Source organism: Hemicordylus capensis, chromosome 7 (assembly GCF_027244095.1).
Source record: "Hemicordylus capensis ecotype Gifberg chromosome 7, rHemCap1.1.pri, whole genome shotgun sequence".
Lineage (NCBI taxonomy): Eukaryota > Metazoa > Chordata > Lepidosauria > Squamata > Cordylidae > Hemicordylus > Hemicordylus capensis.
The window spans coordinates 8,818,541-8,830,929 of record NC_069663.1 but is presented as its reverse complement, the minus strand read 5'-3'; the positions used below and the strand labels follow the sequence as shown (position 1 = coordinate 8,830,929).

Here is a 12,389-nt window from a genome sequence, read left to right as displayed (position 1 = left end):
TCACCTACGCTGTTGCGGAGGTCAGGTTGGCAGGAAGCTCTTTAGCAGCTGTTGCCGCTCTCAGAAGAAATGCCAAGGCATGAGGTGAAATGGGCAGCACTTTAGCAGCCGTTACCTCTTTAGAGAGAAGCGACCTAATGGCCACGGGGGCTCCAAATGGTTTGGATCTGCCCAGGCCGAAATTAGCTTGCCACTTTCCCCTTGGAACAAAAATTATTTTGCCCCTCAAGCCTTGCTCCATACAACATAGGAAAGGAGAAGGGAGGGAGGGGAGGGGGAGAGAAACAAGGGCAAGGGATCCGATAGAAGGTGTTTTTTTTTAAGGATGCTAGAGAAAGGAATGAGAGTATCTGAACTAGGAACAGAAAGAGAATCAGCAAGAAAAAACCAAGACAAAAGACAAATAGAGAGAGAGAGAGAGAGAGAGAGAGAGAGAGAGAGAGAGAGAGAGAGAGAGAGAGAGAATGAATGCTGCCTGGAGCTAAGTGAGGACAGAAAGAACTGGGGTGGGGTTATTCCCCTCAGCCCTGAGTGGGTCTGTTCTTTTCTGTCAAATCAGATCTGTCCTGCCTTGGAGCTAGTGGGAGGGGATAACCCATGAGATGTCCCTGGCAAGAGCAACAGAGAACAATCCCACCACAAAACTTCAACTGCTGCCTTGGATAGATGAAACAAGCTCTAGAAATACATGTAAAACTAAGCTTTAGTAATCAGAGTATTAGACCACCTATGAGATACTTTCTCCAAAACACATTCAATACAGTGGTGAAGTTGCATCACAATGGAAATCAGTGTCTTCAGCATGCAGAGGGTGTCCCATGCAAGAATGCCCATAATCACACACATGAGCAATACCTTCTAGGGCTTCTGGATCGGTCCCTCTTTTCCCTGTTCTCTTTATCTTCTTTTTCTCTTTTGTCCTTGTCTTCATCTTGTTTCTTCATAGAAGCCAGCTTTTCCTGTTCAATCTGAAACAAAATGTTATGTTAGTTTGCTTCTGAATTAAATGCTGGAACTATAGAAAGAATCAAGTATAATTCCTTTTATACTTAGCATTTATAGACATTCTTCAGAGCTTCAAGTGCTTTACATATGCACACTATCTTGGTGTACATTGCAAGCACCTCCAACTCCAAAAGCCCAAGCAAATACCAGAGCCAAGTTCGTTCACTTATCCACCCTATCCAGCTAATAATACTGAGCTGAAGGGCCAGGTTTCACTGGTACTTTTGTGCTTCTTGGTTTGGGCAATTTTACTGCAATTTCCAAGTTTGTTATTTGTAAAGTTGTTTCCTGACTGAGATGCAACTACTGGATTCTGAAATATTTAACACACCAACAGGGTGAAATATATATGCTAAACACAGCAGTGTTTTTGCTAATAGTCAATAAAGCAGGGGCGGCTAAAGGATTTGCAAGGAACAAGTCGCTGGGATGAGGCAATACAAGATGGTAACACATCACTCTGTGCATTTGGGGTTAGCACACTTGAACTCCTGATGCCTCCTGAAGGCTGAAAATAAGCAGCGTGCAACAAGACTTGCTACATTTTCCAACCTAGCAGGAATGGTATTTTAATTAATAAAGAAGTAAAATAACCCAGAAAACTAAACAGAAGTGCCCAGGAAACTGAAATTTTCCAGGTAAAATTATGATTGAGAATTTAAGATTAAGCCCCTCTGATTTCTTCACAGTAGAAAATGCACACTAGCAGATGATCCAATAACTTTCCTACAGATTACATAAATTAGGTGTGCTATACAAGTCAACTGCATTCATACACAATGAGTATTTGTACTTGCATCTGGAAAAATAAGCTGTTGACCCTTGTGATAAAGGAAGTTGAAGCTCACTGTGTAATCAAAGCAAGAAAACTAGTTGATGGAATGGTTTCTGATGGGACTGCAGTTCAATGGTAGAGCATTGGCTTTGCATACAGAAAGTCCCAAGTTCAATCCCTGGCAGAACCTCCAAGATAGGGCTGAGAGAGACTCCTGTGTGAAACTTTGGAGAGCTGCTGCCAGTCAGTGTAGACAATACTGAGCTACATGAGCCAATGGTCTGTGACAATATATGGCAGCTTCCTGTGTTCCTATGACAGAGGTGTGCACTGGAGCCCTCCCCAGTGCTTTTTTTTTTTTTTTTTTTTTTTGGAGTGGGGCTCACTCTGAATTGGTGCTTTGTGAGGAAAGCCAATTTGGTTCCTTACAATTCAAAGCAATCAAACTGAAATCTAGATTCAACAGTCACAATATTTCAAAGATTCTCTCTCTTATGGAAACTTTGGAGTCTTCTCATGACATCCAATCCCATAAGACTTCAGCACAAAACCCATTTGGCATCCAATCCCATAAGACTTCAGCACAAAACCCATTTGGCATCCAATCCCATAAGACTTCAGCACAAAACCAGAACACTTTTCTACTGATCAACCAGCCCTCCAGATATCCTACCTGTCTCTGTTTTATTTCTTCTTTCTTCAGCTCCAGGAAAGCAGATGGAATACCAGCAATGTTTTCTTGCGCGCTTAACAGTAGCGGCCACAGTTCTCCCATGAACTCTCTAGCATTTTTCCCATTCAAGAACCCAGTCAGGTTGATTTGCATCATTTTGGAATCTGGATTCTGCAAAGAGATATGACAGGAAGAAAGACAGGTTATTTGAAAAAACAGACCCAGACAAGTCACCTCAATTTTGACTTAATCTTCTACCATGGGGCTACAATATATTATGCTCATTACTAGTTTAAAAACTTTACCTAGAGGTTGCTCAGTAATATAGTCCTAGTAGATTACCAATTTTCTCTTGCTTTACCATTACATGGAGAGTGGCCTGTTAATCCTTTGTGGATTTCATAAGTATTTTGGTCTGTGCAGCCGCTACAACTGAGGGCCATGAATTTAGCATACCAACCATTATGATGCTACTGTAAATTCTTTGCAATTAAGCTCTAAGCATTCTTCCCCAATATTCTTTGGTTCTGCTGCTTGAAAATATTTTTGAGTTTTTTGTTTCATTTTTTCACTGTGATCCATACAATGGACAGAAGCTGTACACTTACTTAACATCACAGAATCACCATCTACAATATACCTGAAAGCCCTAGTGTGAAAACTGAACTAGAATTTATGCATGCATTTTCTTACTTTCATGAGCAAACTAGACTGAGCCTTCACTAAACTAGTTAATGGAATGGAAGCTGCCATATTGGTTCTTTTTAAGACAATTATGTAATGCCCACAAAGGATTAAGAGGTCAAATGGCTCAAAGTACAGGTGGGCACTTTAGTTCTAATACTGTCGGTCAAAGCAACAAGGTCCATATAACAAGCACAGCTCAACAGCACAAAGCAAGTACAGATTCCAGGTGTCTTCAGTTTCTTCTTGGAACTTTGGGGGGGGTTTGGAATCGCCAAGTCCCCTGTAGAGAAAGATGTTCCCTTGGCTTGCTTCCGACTCCCTACTGCAACTCAACCACCTTGAGTTTAATGTTATATCATTTATCTAAATTGCAAAAGACGAACAAGCAATAATGAGTACACAACCACAAAAAGGAAAAGATTGTTTTAAAAGTACTAAAATTTAAATCATGCTTTCTATGAAGGGGAACTAAAAATGCGTATTCAGATTACACTAATACATGTTAGCTAGTTATTTCCTAATATAAACTCTTACTTTATCCAGCTGATCCCTTAAACCTGCTTCCCCAGCTTGATTTCTATGCAAACATATAAGAGATTCCAAATAAGGCTGTTTAAAAATAAAATCTTACATTCAAAATATAGCATGACTTTTCCTCCTCTCTTAACAGCAATACCTTTCTCAGTTGAAATGTCAACTGTTCAGTCAAATCATAAAGATGAACTCTTTGGAAGGAAGATTGAGCATAAAGTATATTAGCACAAGAGTGTTTTTGCCAATCGTTGAGAGAAACTCTTTACTGTCTCTTGGGATGCAGTGGCAGATTGTGTAAAATAAAAGACTGAGTTTATCATGAACTCAGATTCACTTATGCAGTTCATGTTATAAGACTGGTAAATGATTAGCTGTATTCCAGTGGTGCAATCCACTCCATTAAGATTAGACAGAAGTTTTGCCCCTGATTTCAGTGGGAGGTGGCTTGCACCCTTAATTTTCTCTATATCAACTTGACAGAGTTTTACTGTAATTTATATATTAGCACCCCCGCCCCCCCAGCTGAACACAGCCATAGTCCTATTAATCTGAACTAAACAGAGCACGTCTCCACTGAATGTCTCTTACCAATTTAGAACTGCACCTCATGCTTTACATTTAAACTGACCTATGTCACAACAATTTCAAGAGCAGTGTAAAGCTTTGCCCAATTGCTCTCTGCTGGATGCTTTGTCTGTCTTTGGTTCGGCCACTTTACACAACTCACCTCCAAACACACACTGCATCATCAAGGGAGTTGGTCAGAGCGACATTGGACACTCACTCTGCTGTGACCTAATAAGGTGATGGTGCTATACTTCAGACGCAAGGAATAACTTCCATTTTGGTTCAGGCCTTTTAAATCATAAATCACATCATCATTAGAAAATTGCTGTCAAAGTAGCTTAACACGTAACAGCAAAATCAACACAGTAAGTCTGATTTTTTTTTCCACCTGAGCAGTTTTGCAAACTATGCACCTTCACTAAAACTTCCAACCTTAAAACGTTTTACAAAGTGAATTTATTCACAATAAACATTGTAACAAAATGCCTTCTAATTTCATCAACTGTTTTCCATAAAGATATTTCACAGTTCCAGAGATTACACAATACATTTACAAACATGTAAGTACATCCACAGCAAAATCATTACCTTCACTTCCAACTGGTTGAATATAAATTCAATTACTACATCATCTTCAAATCCAAGGATTTCTGTTACTCTTTTTGTTATCCATGGCTTGATTACTTCCAGGTTTACTTTGCTCATGTCCACCTATATTGATCAGACAAAAATACTAATTATTAAATTTGATGTTCACCTTTCTCTTTGTATAATGACTAGTCACTGAATACATGCGATCTGCAAGCGGGACAGGGCCTTCTCTGTGATTGCCATCAGATTCTGAAACTCAATCTCAAATGAGATCCACACGACTCCCTCACTCTCAGGCTTTGAAGACTGCCTTATTTATTCAACCTTTAATCAATGAGTAGCCAATTTCCCTTTAGTTGGCTGTAGTTGTGTTTATTTTGAAAGTTTTTAATGAATGTTTATTGTTTTAGTAGTTTGTTTTTTAATTTGCCATTCACTGCCCTGGCGTCCAGGACAAAGGGAAATACACACACTGTCTATAAGCATATGCATAAACACATGGTGTACATTAGTTTTCTTGCCTGTCAGTAAAAGCATTCATTTCTAACCATTTATTGAGAAAAAAAAGCATTTTTAATCTCTTCAAGCACACTCCAGCACAACCATACTGTCCATCTTGCACAAAGAGTCTTCCTGAGAAACCATAATGGAAGCCTGAAGTTAAAATGGCTCCTTTCACACGGCATGGGTCTTCAATACACTTCAGATTTCTGTCAGTGATCTTCAGGAGCTCTTTGCAATATTGCTGAAACCATGATCCAACCAACAATAGCAAGAAACCACACTTTAGTATTTATACCAATCCACTCAGATTCTATAGCAGCTTTAAAAACTGCCAACAGTTTTCCTATTTCTAGTTAAGAGAACCAAGTTAGCCTGACATTTTGTTTCTTGCATCAGTTATCCAGCTGACATCCTAACAAAACATATGTAAGGAGGTTCTGTGGGGATGCTCTGGGAGCCTGTGCACAACAACCCCAGTCCTTCTACCAGCGTGCTGTGGCACCAGAGGGCTAAGGCGTCCAAGTGCTGCTTGCGTTCCAAAAGTGCTCAATAAGATCAGAAAAACATTGCTGACCCTCAGTTGCATTTTTCTGATCTTAGGGTGTGCTTCTGGAGCATGAGCAGCATTTGGATATCTTCAGTGATGTAGTCCCAAATTCAGAAGTGCAGGCACTCTCCCAGACAGCCCCAGCACCCCCTCACTTGATAGATGCAATAATTTGGTGGGTTGTGTTACAAGAAGTCAAGGATCATGCAGATCCTTATTGTGGCTGGGGATGGTGGGAGTTGTAGCTCAAAAACAGTTGGAGGGCCAAGTTTCCCCACCCCTGCTCTAGGGAATGGACTAGAATGAATAACAGGAAATGCCCACTGAAATGCACAGGTTCCTTCCAAATGGCCATGGAATTTCCAAATGGCCATTGGAAATTCAATGCAAGGAATTTCCAAATGGCCGTTGGAAATTCAATGCATTCCGTGGCCATTTGGGAGGAACCCAAATGGCATTTCATTGGGCATTCCCTGTCATTCATTTTAGAATGTCCTAACACTAGTCCACTGTATGACTTGTATGCTGACAATCCCAGGTTCAATCCCAGGCAGCATCTCCAGGTAGAAGAGATTCCTGCCTGAAAATCATGGAAAGCCAATGCCAATGCAGACAATAGTGAGCTAGATGAACCAATGGTCTGACTCAGTATAAGGCAGCTTCTTATGTTCCTAAAAGAGAAAGAATGGTAATAAACGGTTGGAACAGCAAGAGCAGTACATTATTTCCATGTAGAAAGCCAAAGGCTTCGCATCCCTGCTGAGATCCTGGAGGAGGAAAAGTACTGGGACTGCATCCCTGCCACATTACACTACTGGATATCTTACCCCTCTGGTATAACAGTGCATGCCTAGAAGGATTGGGGGAGTTGTGCACAGGATCCTGGTGTGCCCCCAGAGTCTTTTCTGTCACTCACTCCCTCACACCTTTAGTCAGGATGCCAGCCACCACATTCCACATTTAAAGAGTTTAAAAAAAAAAAGTACATGGCTCTAAATATAAATAAAATGAACCTACTTTCTTTTCTAGGCATTCTGCAAATTTCAGTTGCTTCAGTAGCTTCTTCTGTTTGTTGCTGAAGCGGTTGTCCTGTTCTGCACTTGTTCCCTGTAAGAATAAAATACTATAGTTACTTCAACCATACTTAATTTAGGGTAGTAAAGCCACAAATAAGGAGACACTGGGGCAATGGGAATTGGGGGAGTTAGGTTCCCGGATGCCAAAAATCGCAGCTTTTGCCCTGTTCCCCCACAAAGTCACTACTGTGCTGCAGAGTCACTCATGGTGCTGAAAATAAAACAGATTTCGCCCATTTTTGAGCCACAAAATTGCTCCTGATCTCTCTGGCGGTCAAAATAGAATGCCTTTAGAATGCTGCAAAAGCACTCACTCATCTCAGCGCCCATCTCATTGCTACGCAAAGACTGCATGCAATGTCATTTGACAACAGCAACCATTGCCGGCAGAGGAGCTCTAGCCTTCCCTGTTGACATTCAGGGTTGGGTTGGGATGTGCTACAAACAATGCAGCAACAGGTCATGGCGATGCCCTGGAGCAACAGTATTAATTTCCCTTTTCTAAACACCTTTTTGGCAGCAGAGCAGCTCATAGGATCAAGGCATACAATTCAGAACTGAAATAAGGAATTTGCCATAACTGATAGCTTTGTGTAGCCCACAAAATTTACAAGCTGTACTGATTACCAAGACTGGAATTAAAAATATATATATTCCAATACAATCTCATACGTCTACACAAAATGTTACAAACTATAGACCTATTAGATATTTTGTTGTACCTGCATTTAGACGACTTTACATCCATACATGTCTTTGTGCTTCACTTTATGCTAAAAGTGAACTAGGTTCAAATCACTCCAATGCATGGTGGTACAAACAGAAAGTGTATTGCTGTACCTGCATTCAACAAATGAAAAACTACCTGTGTACAGATCTGCACCTGTGTACACTGCACACAGAGTGTACAAGTGTTGAATGTGTAAATAGGGCTTCTGTCCTATTAATATTAAAGGAGGGGTGCAATTCTCAAAGTACTTTGCACCAGCAACACTCAAGTATGTCAACCACAACCATACTTATATAGAGAACACAAATTATTTTCCAACCTAAAATACAACAAATAAGGAAGAAATATATTATTCAGTGCCAGAGTGCTGAACACACCCCACCCAAAATTGATGAAGCATAGTCCACATGCAGAGAAGATCATCACTAGAGTTTCTAAATTATAAACACTTGCAAATAGATATAAATACCAAAATCCAGCAATAACGTACCAATAGGTGACACTAAAAAGCCACACAAAACTGCAGCTATGCAGAGATACTAAATAATACCCTCATTTAATTTGCTTTAGTTAAGTCAAGCTATTCCTAAAATAACTCCACATTTAATTCAACAATGTACTTGTTGAATGTACTACACTGTAAACCACATGCCCAGAGGTGCACCTGAATGCTAATCTAAAACATATGAAGCAGTACTCCAAAACAGAGGCACTGTCTTGCACTGAGATTTGCCCAAATTATCTGTCAGAAGTTGTCTCTGACCCCATGACTGCTTTAAATTGCTATGGGAACTACTGTAGAACAAATATTGGTACAGTTATGCAGTCTATGGAGTGCAGACATGCTGAATCAGCATAACTGACCCAGTCAAATACTGGAAGTATTAACTGAGTTTTGACTAATTACAAGAACTACTTGAGCAGGACCCAGATTAGTTAGCAATAAACTGAAATCAATGAAAAGTTAGTCACAACTAACTTGAGTCCCCTTAATTTTAATTTCCAGACTTAGTTTGCATGCTGCCCAATATTTTTTATTACTAATTCTTCAAAATGACAAAAACTACTGCCTTCCAAAAAGCCCAGTTCCTCTCAGCAGCTAGATCAGACAGAGGCCTCTCCTCACTACCAGTGCAATGGAGGCTTTGATAGTTTCAACTCCTCAGCACTTGTGGCTTCTGCAGGAATGTCACCTTTTATTCCCATAACGTTAAGTAAGATGATACGATGATACCATACTAGTCAAACTGGGGAGCTTCAACATAGTAATCACCTTTTTTCAGATTACCATTCCTAAGAAGCATGCATATGCATATACATATTACCAATGTGTGGCTTTTTGGACATGCTAAATTTGATATTGTTAACAGTTCTCAGTGCCTTCTTTTTCCTCCTTACAGTACAAACAATAGTGCATGTTTTTGCATTTGTCACATCTTGAAATACTTGCCAGTATTCCAGTAAAAATAATGTAAAGTTTTGAATTTGTGTGAACGCTTAAGCCACATTAGGTGGTTTTCCCCACCCCCCCTAAAATGTTACACTTCAAATACTCTGAGATATTCATGTAACATGCAAAGTTAGCATGGCATTTTTTTGTTTGTTTATGAAGTAAACAAAAGTCAGTTATAAGTCAGATCCCACATGATTTAGGGCAATGGAAATATTTCTAGAAATTTTCAGTTTCAGTGTTTTCTGGAAAACCCACATCACTGCCTTTAAGAATGTACAGTTATTTCTCAAGGTGAAAAGACTTTCAAAAAGCCCAAAGCTGCTCTTGACCATGTGCAGAGTGCATTATTTGAGAACTGATTCCAGTTCAGACATTGTAGAATCTGGTGCACTAAGCCTTGCCTGTAGCTTGCCCACCCAAGTAGTTGTGAACCCACAAAAGCAGCAACTGGTGAGGTCACCTGACTGAAAGGAAGAAAAACCCTCGACTGTGTAGCATCTGAGATGACAGCACAACAATTGATGGTATCTGACGAGACAACTAACTTGTGTCCCAATATGCTCTTAAGCCTTCAAAAGCTACCATTTTCTACTCCAGGTCAACATATCTCCTGGAATTTGCACTTGGGAGCACATTTACATACTTGAAAGCTTTTTAACAAGTATGCCATAAGTTAAGGTCAAATTATTAGCACTGCAGTACAGTACATTTATATCAAAACTCTCATTGCTGACATATCAATTTATATCAAAATCTACTTTAAAAAATACTCAAGGGGGCTTACAAAGAACTGAACAATAAAACAGCAGTAAACACATCATTTAAAAAAAAACCCCACACATGCAAACAGCAAGTTAAACACACATCATAGATTTTTACTGAAAAATGCCACCGGAATAAGAGATTTTAAAAGCCCATTTTAAAAGCAAGCAGATGAGGGCTAGATGAGTCACCCTTGGGAGAAAGCTATTTTAGAATTTAGGAGCCACAACTGAAAAGGCCCTGTCTCCCTTCTTCACCAATCATGCTTCTGTTGGAATTCAATGAGAAAACCAATCACTACTGAAGTCACTGTAATGCTGGATATTCTAAAGAAAAGCTACGTGAGCTTTGGCACTCCAGCTGTTGTTGAACTACACATGATGGGGATGATAGGAGTTGCAGTTCAACAACAGATGAAATGCCAAAGGTTGCCTACCCCTATTCTAAGGTTGTGTTGCAGACAGGCAGACACTGAAAGAATTCCCTGAAGGCGTGGAATTTAAAAACCACTGACTTGGTTAGGCCAACCCTCCCCTGCGCCTTCAAAGCAATTACCCACTCACCCCATGTTAGTCATGTCTTTAGTTGTGCATTTTTTAATCTGCTCTCTGAACCACAGCAAAGAGGCAGCACTCACATTGGCTTTCCCACTTGGGCTTTCATTTTCAGTTCTCCAGCAGGGTTTCTAAATTAGCATAGCAAAGGCAGGGCACCAGCATTATCACCAAATTGCTGCTATTGTGATCTTGTCTAGCAAATGTCTGGGCTTGAAGGTAAATGCCATAGGCTTGAGTTCCATGCATTTCATGACCTTGGGCCTCCCACTGAGCCACTCTTCCTCCATCCTCACATATGCAGGCATGTGCTTATACACACACAGTTTTGTTGTAATGAGAGAGACAACGGGCAGATGTTGGCCTACAACTCCTATAATCCCTGGCTACTGGCCACTGTGGCTGGGGATTATGGGAACTGTAGTCCAAAAACAGCAAGGAGTGACAAAGTTGATCAGGCTTGATAATAGTAATAATAATAAGAAACCACCTTTTTTAAAAAATTAAGGGCACCCTTCCAGGATTCAGATGCTTTTAATACTTTTACTGAGTTGGTTGCAGCTTTAAGAGTCAATACACACACACACACGGCACGTTTAAGTGTGTATACACGTGTATTAATACACGTGTGCGCATGCAAACACAACACGTGCTCATACCAATGTCCACGTGTGAGAGCGTGTCACCGTTCACGTATCCAAAGACGTGGCCTTTGGTCCGCAAAAGCTCCTACCACAACGCCTCTACTAGCGTCGGGCCCTTTCGAGTAGTGATTTCCATCGTGATTTCCATCACCTTCGTCCATTTGGACAACGAAACAAAAAAGCAACGAGCGTGGAAAACTGAGGGAGGGGGAGGAAAGAGGCCCGTAGGCTTTAAGAGGGGGCGAGCGAGGCCCAGAGCCCCGCCACGGCCCTTCCTCGGGGCAACTGCTTCGTAGCCGAGACTGGCGAATATCCACCCGAAGGACGGAAGTAGCCAGGGAAGAGGAAGGGAGAAGGAGAAAGGAAGGAAGAGGAACGGTGGGGGCAGCGGGGCGAAATCCCTCCCCCTCCTCCTCCCCCTCCTCCCCACCGCATTTGTGCCGCGCGCCGCCGCCATTTTATCCGCCTCGGCTCCTCAGGGGGGAAAGCGGGGAGGAGGGGGGACCTCCCAGGAACCGGCGCGGCCGAGGGGAGGCGAGGAGGCACTGCCGTTCCCCAGGAAGCCCCCCCACCTCCCGCGCTGCTCCCTGGCCCCGTTCTTTCCACCCAGCCCCTCAGCACTTACGCGGAAGAAGCCCGCGTCCATCTTGACTCCTCCTGCCGGGACGCAGAGAGCGCTCTGCTTGGTATCCCGGCAGGCACCGCGTGCGAAGGGGAGGGGGCGAGCGAGCGAGCGAAGAAAAGAACGCGAGAACTCGCCCTCCTCCCCCGCAAAGGGTTTAGTGACTCATCGGTATCGTCACCTCGCGCGCGTGCGCGAGGAGAAGGGAGGTGCTTGACGCTAACGAGAAGAGAAGGCTGTGGGCGGGAGAGAGAAGAGAGACGGGCGGGTCAACCAATGCCCGGCTCGCCTTCGACAGGTGATTAGCCAAACGCCGGGAGACAAGAGGCCGGGATCGGCGCGCTCCTGCCCGTCAAACGCTTTTGCTAGAGGAATAGCGGGAAGGCAAAGCCTCCCAAGGGGGCGCTCAGTAGCGCGGTTCTTGCGTGCTGACGTAAAGACGCACGGGGGGATGAAGTGTACACGTGCGCAGGATGGGGAGTAAAGCCCGTTGACCTCGTGCCTGACATCCACCTATAGGGCAGGTAACCTTGGCTGTGCAGCTGCTGCCGAACTACACTTGCCATCACGCTGGCTACAATTTACTATGGCTAGGGATGATGGGAGTTGTAGTCTAGAAACTGCTGGGGAGCCAAGGTTGCCTACCCCGATATATGGAATTGTTT

General features: G+C 42.4%; 1 protein-coding gene across 9 annotated transcripts in view; it reads right to left on the bottom strand.

Moving 5' to 3' along the window:
• Positions 1-11,883, bottom strand: part of SRRM1 (serine and arginine repetitive matrix 1) — a 33,026-nt gene extending 21,143 nt beyond the window's left edge. For 4 of the 9 annotated variants that reach the window (XM_053267723.1, XM_053267720.1, XM_053267721.1 and 1 more), the window contains exons 1-5: positions 11,728-11,883; positions 6,901-6,990; positions 4,830-4,952; positions 2,454-2,624; positions 856-968 (exon numbers count right to left, since the gene is read on the bottom strand). In XM_053267723.1, coding sequence (XP_053123698.1) covers positions 856-968; positions 2,454-2,624; positions 4,830-4,952; positions 6,901-6,990; positions 11,728-11,748 — 518 coding nt within the window. In that variant the 5' untranslated portion in view covers positions 11,749-11,883. Of the gene's footprint in view, positions 1-855; positions 969-2,453; positions 4,530-4,829; positions 4,953-6,900; positions 6,991-11,727 lie in introns of those variants that run through there. The other 5 variants (XM_053267725.1, XM_053267724.1, XM_053267726.1 and 2 more) reach the window with 5 other exon arrangements.
• Between the last annotated feature and the right edge of the window lie 506 nt (positions 11,884-12,389).